This window comes from Neomonachus schauinslandi, chromosome 12 (genome assembly GCF_002201575.2).
Source record: "Neomonachus schauinslandi chromosome 12, ASM220157v2, whole genome shotgun sequence".
Lineage (NCBI taxonomy): Eukaryota > Metazoa > Chordata > Mammalia > Carnivora > Phocidae > Neomonachus > Neomonachus schauinslandi.
Genome location: NC_058414.1, coordinates 59,657,418 through 59,670,515, shown reverse-complemented (window position 1 = coordinate 59,670,515; position 13,098 = coordinate 59,657,418). Strand labels below are relative to the sequence as shown.

Sequence of the window (13,098 nt, the reverse complement as noted above, 5' to 3'; positions counted from 1 at the left end):
TCCAGAGAGGCTGATGATCTGACCCCAAATTGCAGAGCCCTCTAAACAACAGGAGCCAGGGATACTTTTCCCAGCTACTCACCTGGAGTCAGGGCACCCCTTCTCAACTCTTACCCAGCTCAGCCCCTGCAGCAATACCTTCACCAGATCCCAAAGCGCCCACCAAACTCTGACAGGCACAGCGGTCCAAAGGCAGCAGGCTCTTCTTACAATTTGAGATGAAATGAGACAGTCTTAAGGGAACAGAATAGCTCTAGTTTTCATCCTGCACGGAAAAGGGAATGATTTCCTATCTCTAAAAGGCTTGGGATAACAAGCTTATAATGTCCTCTTTTGTTTTGTTTTGGAAAGAATGGAATAGTTAACCAATGCATAAATATCTGTAGCATACATTACACAGTTTGGACACAATAATGAATACCAACTATAGTAGAGTGCCTACCTGGTAAAAATGGTTAAAGCCTCTGGGCTTTATACATGGTCCAATTATCCAAGTTATATCCAGCAATCCAAATTCTCCCCAACCAGACTCAATCCACCACAACACTGAACACTTTGATACCGAAGAGTAGCCAAACAGAGCACAGATAAAAGAAAGGTGACTCAAGCCTACTATGAAGAACCTTCTCATTGAAATGTTTCTATTTTCTGCGCCTTCTTCTTCTTTTTTAAAAATATTTATTTATTGGGGCTCCTGGATGGCTCAGTTGGTTGAGCTGCCAACTCTTGATTTCGCCTCAAGTCACGGTCTCGGGCTCCTGGGATCGAGTCCTACATCAGGCTCTGCACTTGGCACAGAGTTGGCTTCAGAATTCTCTCTCTCCTTCTGCCCCTCCCCCTGATTGCTTGCTCGCTCTCTCTCTCTCTAAAGTGAATAAATCTTTAAAAAAAAGATTTAGTTATTTACTTGAGAGAGAGAGAGAGTATGTGGTTGGGAGGGGCACAGGGAGAGGGAGAGAGAGAATCTCAAGCAGACTCCCTACTGAGCGGAGCCTAATGCAGGGCTTGATCCCACGTCCCCAAGATCACGACCTGGGCTGAAATCAAGAGTCGGACACTTAACTGACTGAGCCACTCAGGTGCCCCTCTTCTGTGCCTTCTTGATTTTTCATTGCATAGATCTTTTTAATCTTTTAACTCTCCTCTTTGAAATAAACAGAACCAATACTAGCAGTGAATTTCTCTATGGTAGAAAATGTATGTATTGACCAGCAGTTTCTTTATCTCATTTAATGGGATCACTTTTTAAGACTCAATTCAGGGGTACCTGGGTGGCTCAGTTGTTGGGCGTCTGCCTTTGGCTCAGGTCATGATCCCGGGGTCCTGGGATCGAGCCCCATATCGCTTCTCCCTCTCCCACTCCCCCTGCTTGTGTTCCCTCTCTCTCTGTGTCTCTCTCTGTCAAATAAATAAATAAATAATTTTTTTTTAAAGACTCAATTCAAACCTCGTCTCTGCCATAAACTCAGTTGTCCTCAAATAACATTAAAATGTCTTCCTCTGTGACTCCATGGTGTTTTGAACACACACACCCATAACATTTATTTATTTACCCCTCTGATTCTGCATACTGCGATATGAATTTCTGGAAGGTAAGAACTGTGACTTTCATATCCTCAATGTGTAACACATAATAAATGCTTAGCAAACATGTGTTGGATGCATACATGCAAGGTTTAGGTACAAAACAGAAACTAATGTAGTTGGCTGGACTTAGCTTATGTGTGTGTGTGTGTATGTGTGTGTGTGTGTGCTCTGGGTCAGAATGTTTCCCCAACATCAATAGTGGAGAGAGAGTCAATTTAGCAATTATAAGAAAGTTTTCTTGACAACAGTAAGAACAAACAATAAAAACAAAATCACTAAAATAAGGAGTCTTTTCCAAACCTCTTGCTTCAATTTCCCGTATGCATATGTCTACCACCATGGGTCTCTGAGTGTTGTGAGCCTTTACAAGTGTTGTGAGGTCACAACAGTACACCTTCTTGATCCTCTTGAGATCAGGTTGACAATCATTGGGAACGTGCTTGGAACACTGTTTGTGTACGTTCAATCCACAGTCTGTAAACAAAGAAGCCACATTAGCCTTGCCCGGCCCTTTTGTAAAAGCCCAACCCAAATTATATGTTACCAAAAATAAAACTGAAAACACCCAAGGGTTTGCTGTATCTTTCTGGAACATCTCTCCCATTTAGAGGTGATACTCTCCACCAGCTGAGTATGAAATCCATCTTTACTCACAAAACTTAAATAATTCCCTTTTTCTCATTTAGCTTTTTCTGTTGCTGGACCATAAGAATAGAACATTTCTCTGAGATAGTTTTGGTGATTAGCTAGGTTGTTTGTAGGGTTTTGTTTTGTTTTTTTTCCCTCTTTTGGGACTTGGAACCTTTGGTCCACATGTGGATGTTTGGGTTTGGATTCCCAGAGCTAGTCTTGGCTCATAAAGGGTACCTAAGACTTTTGCTAGGTTGTTTTTCTAAAGTCCTGGATTCTCCTTTAGTGGAAGACATGATTACTCTCTCTGTAGGAATCTTCAATCTTTGGTCTGAGGGACCCATGACCATTGGCATCTTCTTCCCTTTTCCTGGAGAGTTGCCCATAGTTTCCAGGACCTTCCCCTTGTTGGGCAGTTTGGGTGGACCATTTTTCTTTCTACTTGCCTTATTTTGACACCTGTGAGTGGAAATAATGTCTAACGAGATACTGGTGGGAGTACCTGAGAGTTTACAATTTAGGACAATGCCATGTAATGTGGTGATTAGAGCAATTATTTATAAAGCTCATATCAAGATCCAAAGCTTACAACGTACTTTTAAGTTCAATGAACACATTAAAAGCCTTGTTAGCAGTTGGTATCCACTGACAGAATTTCTCTAACAATAACAAGACACAGTCTAGGGCGCCTGGGTGGCTCAGTTGGTTAAGCGACTGCCTTCAGCTCAGGTCATGATCCTGGAGTCCCGGGATCAAGTCCCACATCGGGCTCCCTGCTCAGCTAGGGGTCTGCTTCTCCCTCTGACCCTCTTCCCTCTCTTGCTATCTGTCTCTCATTCTCTCTCTCTCAAATAAATAAATAAAATCTTAAAAAAAAAATAACAAGACACAGTCTAGATTTTGGAAAATAAAAATTTAATGCTTAAGCTGTTCAAAGTTGATATACTATCTATTCAAAACATATATATATATATAATACACATATAATAATGAATATCGTAATCAGCTGTTTAACAAAAAAGCACTTAATCACATCAGGGATTTGAGAAAATCTAAACTTTTATAAAATCATCAAAAATGATTTTTGAAAATCATTCTATGATTTTCATGTAATTTTTAGGCTGGGTTCTCTCTGCCTACCCTCCTTACAAAGAAAAAACCAGTTCTAAATCATCTGGGCTTTATCAACATGAGAAATTCAACAAAGCTCAAGTAAACTTCAAAAGTATTTTGATAGATCAATTTGTAGTTGTAAATTTGGGCAAACTGAACCAAATAGAACTGGTTTGTTTTCTTGTTTGGATCCTCTTTTATAAAATAAGGATGATAATAGCATCTACTCCTAGGATTATCATAAGGATCAACTAAATTAGTCTCTAAACTCTGAAGTGTGGTGAAAACTACATGCAAGTAAAATAAAAGAAACAGCAAATATGTGAGAAAATATAAGGATACCCGGCCAGGTCTTCTCGTTATTTCACTAGTAAGTTTTACTACATTCTTATAAACTTCATTTAAAATAATTTTTTAAAGTTGTGATCAAATATACATAACAAAATTCACCATTTTAACCATTTCTCAGTGTACAGTTCAGAGGCATTAAGTACCTTCACGTGTGTGCAACTGTCACCACCATCCATCTCCAGAACCTTCATCTTCCAAAACTGAAACTCCAGTCATTAAACAATAACTCCCCAGACCCTCCTCCCTCTCGCCCCTGGCAACCACATTCTACTTTCTATTCCTACGAATTTGACTCCTGTAGATATCTCATATAAGTGGAATCACTAGCATTTGTCCTTTTGTGACTGGCTTATTTCACTTTTTATGATGTCCTTAAGGTTCATTAATATTACAGGATATGACAGGATTTCCTTCCTTTTTAAGGCTGGATGGTATCCCACAGTATTGATATACCACATTTTGTTTATCTATTGATGGACACTCGGGTTGCTTCTAGCTTTTGGCTCTTGTGAATAATGCTGTTATAAATACAGGTGTACAAATATCTGTTTCAGTGCCTGCTTTCAGTTCTTTTGGGTATAGACCCAGAAGTGGAATTGCTGGATTATGTGATAATTCTATTTTAAATTTCCTTATAAACTTCATTCGAAGATCTGAAGTGACAGTGTGTTTCTGTAGAGTTAAATACTGACATTTTATTAAAATTAAAATGTTTTATAATATATAAAATTATTCAATATGTGCAAACTACTACAATTCCATATGCTATAAATAAAGACTATTCATTTAAAAAATAGTTAAAATATGTAAAATACAGAGAGTTGAGAGGCAGCGATGGCTATTCCTAACCTTTAATGATCAGGTTTCAATTTTCCTGAGGCCAAACAGTTGCCATTGGAGAATATTAACATAACCTCAGAATATGTTTTATTAAAAAAAACGGAAAAAACAAAAACCTTTTTATCCCAGAGAAAATTGCTATTCACAGCTAATGTAAATTCCAGAGTTTTGTTCTCATAATATTGACTTTGGACCGATTTGCTACTCAAATTGGATAACACCAGCAATTAGGATATTTCTAGTAGGTATAATCTGGACAGACTGAATTAATGACCACTGGGTGATTCAGATAGTCTACTGCTTTACTCAGTCATTGAGCTGTGAGATGCTTTGTAACTCCCAGGTGAGTAAGTCTTTTGTGTTAATTGGAGTATCCGGAACATTCCTGGACAGGCTGCCTCTGAGCCTGTTTGCTGCTTGTCTCATGCATCTGTGATGGGGGCAGGTAGCTTTAAACCACATACACAAGCACTACCTGACCCATCCAGGTACCACCACCGGTGATTGCTGTATCTACCCAGTGGAAGCTAAGGTAGCCCCTTCTGAGCAGAGAAAGGATTTAAGGTCCCACAGTCCTGTGAACCAAAATGGGCATTATGGCGAAGTAGATTATTTTAATGTAATGTCATTAGCTTATTTTATTTTAAATGCTTCCTAAGAATTTTTTAAAAAACCATATTCTAGTAGCAAGGAAGAAATCAGTCATGGTGTTGGTAGAAACCCGATCAGTATACCACAGGAGGCTATTCTTGCTCCTGGCCAGGACTGCTTGCCAGAAAAAGTGTGGTGAGATGAATTAAGAAGCCCAGTGACACATTAGTTTGGCAATTCTTTGCTCTTTTGTTAGCTGTATTTTAGTAAGATGTGTTATGTGCTGTTAGCACTGGGTGTGGGCATCCAGTTCTAGGTGGAAAAACACCTAAGGTTTCAAAGTGCTTTGAAAATATGTGATATCCAATCAAGGTCTTTAGTTGCACAGCTAATCTGATAGCAGAGAAGTTCTAAGCATGTGTTCTGGAGCTGAATCAATTTTCCACCACTTACCACTATGTGGCCAAGAGTTAATAACAACTACCTCTAAGCCTCAGTTTCTTCATCTGTTCAGTGGGGAGAATAATTGCATGTCTTTAAGGTCTGTTGGTGAGACTAAATGGCATGATAAATAGAAAGTGCTTAGCTCAATGCCTGGTGTGTGGCAAAGGTTCACCAGTATTTCTATTTTCATGCCTTGCCTTTTGTGGTAAAGTGGGGGATGGGAAAGAAATGTGGTTTTTCTATCTTTGCCGTTCCATTGGAATTGATTTCTTTTTCTTTTAAGGACTGCTGCCTCTTTTGGGTGGCAGGTAGGTGCATAAGGAAATGTACTTGCTTGGATTTTTTTTCTCTTCTTGCATAAACATGATATTCCTTTTCATTCCAGCAGACACCTAGAACAGCCTCTCCATTAAGCAGAGAAGATGACTTGAACCTTTCAGAAAGCTAGACTTTTGAGCTAATCTGGATCTATTTCCCAACTCTGGAGAAATGATCCCCAGCTCAACATTATGTCACTTTATATAAATGGAAAAGGATGAAGAAAGTTCTGTGTCTACCTGAGCACCGAACCCCTTGGGCGATGAGCCCCCACATAAAGTTGGCACAGTATTCACACCAGTGCGGGCCTCGGAATGTGTGGACCTGTGATCCAAAAAGAAGAAAAATGTCAGAAAATTCAGTTATTTGAAGGGAGGTGGCCTTAGACATGAAACACATAGATGATGTCAAGAAACAAAGACTTCAGTGGGAGTGAGCATCCCTCACTGGGCCTTTTCTTTCCAGTGAGGTGGAGTTACAAACAGACCGGAGAAAACAGAGATATGCTTTGATCTCTGAAAATCCTCTACCAATCCACCATGCCCCAGGCCAGAGTCAGAAAGGAATGTGGAGCAACAGTAAGATTATAGGGCCATGCCATCAGCTAAGGAATGAGACTCTCACCACCCCAAACAAGGCACTGTGTGGACAAACCCAAGATAGCCTGGGCTGGTCACCATAACCTGCATTTAGCTCTGCAAGTTCTGGAAGGCAGAACTCAATTATTGCATCCTTTTGACCAAAGTTGCTCCATGTGTAGAATATCCAGACAGGTATAAATAAGACATGATTATAGGAAAATTAGCAGGTTCCAAGGCTTCGAGCCACTTCCAAAAAACAAAAAAAACCAACAACAAAAACAAACCTAAAACCCAAAAAAACAGGCATTTAAAAAGAGTGAGGGAGTTGGCTGACATGAAGTCTACTGATATGGTCTAGAGAGTTGCCTTCCCCAGAGACAGGGTCCGGATTCAGCATGCCAGGTGAGGCCTATGCGTGTGTAACTTGCAAGTCCTTTCTGATTGGCCCAGATGCGAGTCTCATTGTTTGGTGTCCCAGCCAGTTAAATATTTTGAATATCATGAAGTAAGGATGGCTTTATCTCTATTCAGGTACGGGTCCTCTTATGACTGGGCCATGTATTAAGTCATGATTTAAAACAAAAACAAAACAAAACAAAAATACATGTTCTCTGGCACCAGTGAGCTTCAAGACACAGAACTAGGAGATTCCTTGAAAGCAAATGTGGCCATTGTAAGCCCAAAACTACCACGGGCAGTCTACTTGGAGACATACAAACCCATGTGACAATGTTCTGAATTTTTCCAAAATTAAAATATTATGAGACATTACTAAGGACTTTCAAAGTTTGAAGCCTCCATTAACAAATAAAAGAAATACAGACAACATTATCTTTTTTAACAGACTGGAAGGCCAGTCTGCTATTTGTTTAAAATTTTAATTTTTTTAATTTAAATTCAATTCCTTAACATACAGTGTATTTTTAGCTTCAGAGGTAGACTTCAGTGACTCAGTATGCTAGTTTTAATTAACACAAAAAATACGAGGATCACAACTATGGGTACAATTTGGGAAGATGCTCATCAGAGCTCTACTTAAAACAAAAAAAGCATCACTTTGAGGTCTTTCTTTATTTATATAGGCCACTAATTGTATATACATGAAGTGGCAGACAAAACAGACCTGGTTCCCTCCTCCTGGAACTTACAGATTTGTAAAGGCCGACAGAGTGAGCAAGTTAAAAAATCAAAAAGAACAACTTATACCATGGTTTCTACACAACTGAACTAAGTTTTGGTTTTTTAGTTTGTCACATGCAAACTGTCCAGTATACTATTTCTGCTTTGAAAAACAATGGAAAAAAAAAAAAAAAACCTCTCAGAATTGTTTTTACTAAAAATGGGTAATTGTGCTGTAAGGAAGCGGCGCTTAGATACGACAAAGCGCCTTGTAGGAATGCAGAGAATCTATCCCAGGGAGCTCTTGTACTCGCACAGAGCCAAGATGTGAGGGTTCATTTAGAGGCCTGCTCAGATTAAACGTGGTCCTTAAAGAATCCCTCAGAAAGGGGTTCTGTTGGTAGTTGAAGATTTTCTAAATTTAGCAATCAAAGGTTTCTTAATATTATTTTACTAGAAAGGCACTAAAGGGATGGTGCTAGCTAATTATGGCAACAAAGTTGATGGTTAATATACTGTTGAAATCACAAGATCAATCAAATCAAATCAAATCATACAACTCCAAAAGAGAGGAAAAAAGTGTGTGGAAAGGGATATAAAAGAAAAAAAAAGTTTGCTACTAGAGAGACTTAAGAGAGACCCCAATGTTATCCACAGTGGTCAGAAAAGCTTCTCTTGGAAAGTGACTTCATGCTGCTTGAAGGAGGGGAAGAGCCAATCTGGTAGAGGCAGGGTTGGAGAGCATTCCGGGCAGAAGGAATCTACAGAGGTCCTGTAGGAGCAAAAGAGTTTGGTGTGACTGAGGAATGAGAAGGCCAGGGGGGCCAGAACACCAGAGTGAGGGGAGAGAACCTGGCTGAGGTTGGAGGTAGGAAAGGGCCTTGAAGGTTTTATTAATGAGCATAGATTTTCTTTTAATCTAGGTCCAATAAGAAGCTCTTGAAGGATATTAAGTAGGAAGATGATTAAAAAAAAAAAGACATTCTGATCACCATGTTGAAAACAGATGGGAGAGTATTCATCGTGAAGGAGATTCGGAAACTAGTTAGTAGTTTCTGGTTGAGAAAGGATAGAGGCCAAGATTAGGGGGCTGGAGTTGGAGATGGGAAGTGGATGGATTTGAGGCATTTTTTTTTTTAAGATTTTATTTATTTATTTGACACAGAAAGAGAGAGCACAAGCAGGGGGAGTGGCAGGCAGAGGCAGAGGGAGAAGCAGCCTCCTCGCAGAGCAGGGGGATCCTGATGTGGGACTCGATCCCAGGACCCCAGGATCATGACCTGAGCCGAAGGCAGTCGCTTACCAACTGAGTCACCCAGGCGCCGCCTCCCTCTTTTTTTTTTAAAGAGAGGCATATTTTTTTTTTTTTTTTAAGATTTTATTTATCTGACAGAGAGAGACACAGCGAGAGAGGGAACACAAGCGGGGGGAGCGGGAGAGGGAGAAGCAGGCTTCCCGCGGAGCAGGGAGCCCAATGTGGGACTCGATCCCAGGACCCTGGGATCATGACCTGGGCCGAAGGCAGACGCTCAACGACTGAGCCACCCAGGCGCCCCAAAGAGAGGCATATTTTTAAGACAGAATTCATAAGACTTTATAATAGAATAAATGTGGATCTTTGAGGGAAAAAGGAATGAAGAATGACTTCTAGATTCTAGCTTTAGAAATAGGTGGATGGTGATGACATTTGCTGAGATAAGGAAGACACTATTTGGGGGAAAAATTCAAGAATTCAGCTCTGGTCAGTTTAAACTTAAATGTGTTGAGCTCAAGCAGGAATTCACATAAAATTCAACATCTCAGGGGAGGAGAGAGGGTTGGAGGTACACATTTGGCCACCCCTGACGAATAAATCATACTTAAAATTGTGTAAATGGATAAAAACTATTAGGGATAGAGGGTAGAAAATGAAGAAAATAGAGCTCAACCCAAGTCCTCTGTGCTCCAACACTTAGAAGCAAGAGTCAAGTGCTTTAGAAGCCAAAAGGTAAAGAGTATTTTAGGGAAGGAGTAGTCAACCTTGTTCGATTCTGGGAAGAGGTCCAGTTAAATGAGGACTGAACACTGATTCAGACACATGAAGTTATTAGTAACCTTGGCAAGCACAGTCTCTTTGGATCAGTGACGTCAGAAGTCATACTTAAGTGACATGAAGAATAAATGGGAGGTATGGAAGTGGAGAAATGTGTAGGCAAATTTGTCAAGAAATTTGGCTATGATGTCCAGCAGAGCAATGAAATAGCTCCAGGGAGATATGGAGATAAGGGAGAACTTTATTTTTTTTAATAAACGATGGGAGATATTAGGGCATGTTCACTTGTGGATGGAATTGATGCAATATGTACAAGAGACTGGAAATGAAGAAGAGAAGGAAGTGAAGGAGTGATGATCTTGAAAACCTGAGAGGTGCTGCGCTTTATGTCAAATAGCAAAGTCAAAAAGAGAAACAGTTGAGATCTTTCTAGAATTAGTAAAAGCACATCTTCAGATTCAGAAAAGCTAAGTGAGTCTCAAACCTGGTAAATTAAAAAATAATCTAACCTATATAGATTATATAGAAACTGCAGAATACCAAAGGACAAGCAAAATCCTAAAACAAAAAGAAAAACAACAAAAAAAACCCCCAAAAAACAAACAGACAAAAAAACCCCAAGACCAAAAAAACCCCAATAGGTTATTTTTACAAAAGGACAGCAATTACAATGAAAACAGTTCTCTTCAACAAAAAGAAGCTAGTAGATTATGGAAAAATTTCAGCAAAGTGCTCAGAGAAAATTACTGCCAACCTAACTTCTATACCCAGCTAATTACCATTCAAGAGTGAGGATGAAGTAAAGATATTTTCCAGACAAATGCCAAGAGTGTTCACTCACAGATCCTCACTCAGAGAAATACAATGGGATATATATATCTGTAGGAAGCATTTTGAACCTAGTGGGAAAGAACAGGATTCAAGAAGCCATGTTGAGCAAGAAATTGGCAACAGGGTTCGATCTAATCAAGCTCTGTCTGCATAAGACAATAAGATGACTAATTTCAGGGGACTTAAAAACAAATTGAAAAAATGGCATGGGAGATTGGAGGGGCTTAAAAATGTTAAAGCATTCTATGGTTCTCATCATTTGTGGTATGTAAGTAGAGCTGCTAATTAACTGAGGAAGATTTTAAGTTAATTACACATGTTTTAGAATTTTGAGTATATGCAGAAAGAGTAGGATGGAATCTATAAAATGTGTAACGGAAAAAGAAATAAAGATTTGATCAAGCCAATAAAAAGAAAGAAAGAAGGAAACAAAGCCATAAAAAAGCACAGTAAGTACAGGGGGAAAAGAAAAAAGAAAAATCCTTATACATCTCTAATCATATCAGTGGCCATAACATCAAATAAAAGACAGAAATTTTCAGATATTCAAAAAACTTTTTCAAGAAATACACTCAAACATAACGTAATAGAAATGCTGAAAGTGAAGGAATAGAAAAAACATACAGAGCAAATAGCTAGCCAACAGAAACCCCAAATAAATATCTTGATATAAAAAATATATTTTCTTTATTAGTGATAAAGATGGTCATTACATAATAATTAGAGATTTAATTTTACCCTAAAGATATAATAATCCTGAGCTGTTATGCACATGACAACATGGTCTCAAAAAACATAAAGCAAAAGTGGAAAGAATTACAAGGAGAGACTGACAAATCCATAATCATAACGATTTTAACATCTATTCACAGAAATTAATAGATCAAATAGATAAAGTTAATAGACTGGGTATAAAAGGGACCTCATACCCAACAATTCATAGAATATGTACTCTTCTAAAACAACACATAAAATATTTACACAAACTGACCACAAACCAAGCCTCAACATATAGAAAAGAATTGATACGGGGCACCTGGGTGGCTCAGTTGGTTAAGCGACTGCCTTCGACTCAGGTCATGATCCTGGGGTCCCGGGATCGAGTCCCGCATCAGGCTCCCTGCTCAGCAGGGAGTCTGCTTCTCCCTCTGACCCTCCCCCTCTCATGCTCTCTCTCTCTCTCATTCTCTCTCTCAAATAAATAAATAAAATCTTTAAAAAAAAAAAAGAATTGATACGATAGATACCATATTCTGACTACCAGTCAATAAAATTAAAGACATAGTAAGCAACCAAACCCCAATATATTTGGAAATTTAAAATAATTCTACAAATACAGCAAAGAAAAAAATCTTAATAGAAATATGGTATCGAAAGACAAAACACTCCTTATGGGATACAGAAACTTTAAATGCATATATTAAAAATAAAGATTAAACATTAACAAGCTAAGTATACTATTTAGGAAGCTAGACAAATAACAAAGTGAGACAAAAAATAATAAAGATTATTGCAGAATATAATGAGATAGAAAGAAAAGATAAAAAATAAAAAAACTAAAAGGTGATTTTAAAAGATTTCTAAAATAAGCAAAGTTTGGGCAAGATTGATCAAGAAAAACACAAGTAATAAAGAGAACATAATGCAAATGCAGTGGAGATATGAAATACAAATCTTGAGAATACTAGCTTTATACTAACAAAATTATAAGTTCTGTGACATGGATAATTTTCTTAAAGAATATCAATTATAAAAATGAGCCCAAATAATATAGAAAACCTACATTCAATTATATCCATTAAGTAATTGCATCTGTAGTAAAAGTTGTACCCTCAAATAGTTAAAGGTCCCAAATGATTTTCTTAATTTATCAGATCTTTTTTTTAATTAAAGATTTTTATTTATTTATTTGGCAGAGAGAGAGAGAGCACAAGCAGGGGGAGTGGCAGGCAGAGGGAGAGGGAGAAGCAGGCTCCCTGCTGAGCAGAGAGCCCGACATGGGACTTGATCCCAGGACCCTGGGATCACGACCTGAGCTGAAGGCAGATGCTTAAATGACCGAGCCACCCAGGTGCCCCAAGTTTTATCAAATCTTTAACAAACGAATCATCTCTAACCAATATAGACTATTCCAGATTGGAGGAGAAACAAAGAAGAAAAGGTCCAGAATTTGCTTTATGAATACAATTTTGATTCAAAAACTATACAAGAACATGAAAGTAGGATTATAAGTCAATTTCATTATGACCATAAATGTAAGAATCCTAAAAAAGTATCCTACTGAACATAGCATAATTATTTTAAAATGTTATGACCAAGGGGGGGGGTCTTATGTCAGGAATTTAAGGTAGATAACATATCACTAGTATTCACTACAATAACAATCGAGAGAGAAACCCCATAATCATTTCAAAAATTAGAACACCAACAATCAATAAAATTCAACATCCATTCATCACAATAGCACTTAGCATACTAGGCATAGAGGGAACTCTCCTAAAAATAGATGATTAAAGGTATCTCTGATACACACATAATAGCCCTCAAATTTAAAAATGAAACATTAGAATAATTTCCTTTAAAGTCAGCAAAAAGATAAGGATGTCTATGAATACTTCTCTTGAACATTATCCTGCAGAGTTTAGTCAGCATAATAAAATT

The 13,098-nt window shown here is 38.2% G+C and overlaps 1 protein-coding gene across 1 annotated transcript in view; it reads right to left on the bottom strand.

Moving 5' to 3' along the window:
- CHN2 (chimerin 2) overlaps positions 1-13,098 on the bottom strand; it is a 300,816-nt gene that overhangs the window by 17,829 nt on the left and 269,889 nt on the right. The window contains exons 8-9 of the mRNA XM_021689532.2: positions 6,114-6,198; positions 1,888-2,061 (exon numbers count right to left, since the gene is read on the bottom strand). Coding sequence (XP_021545207.1) covers positions 1,888-2,061; positions 6,114-6,198 — 259 coding nt within the window. The remainder of the gene's footprint in view (positions 1-1,887; positions 2,062-6,113; positions 6,199-13,098) is intronic.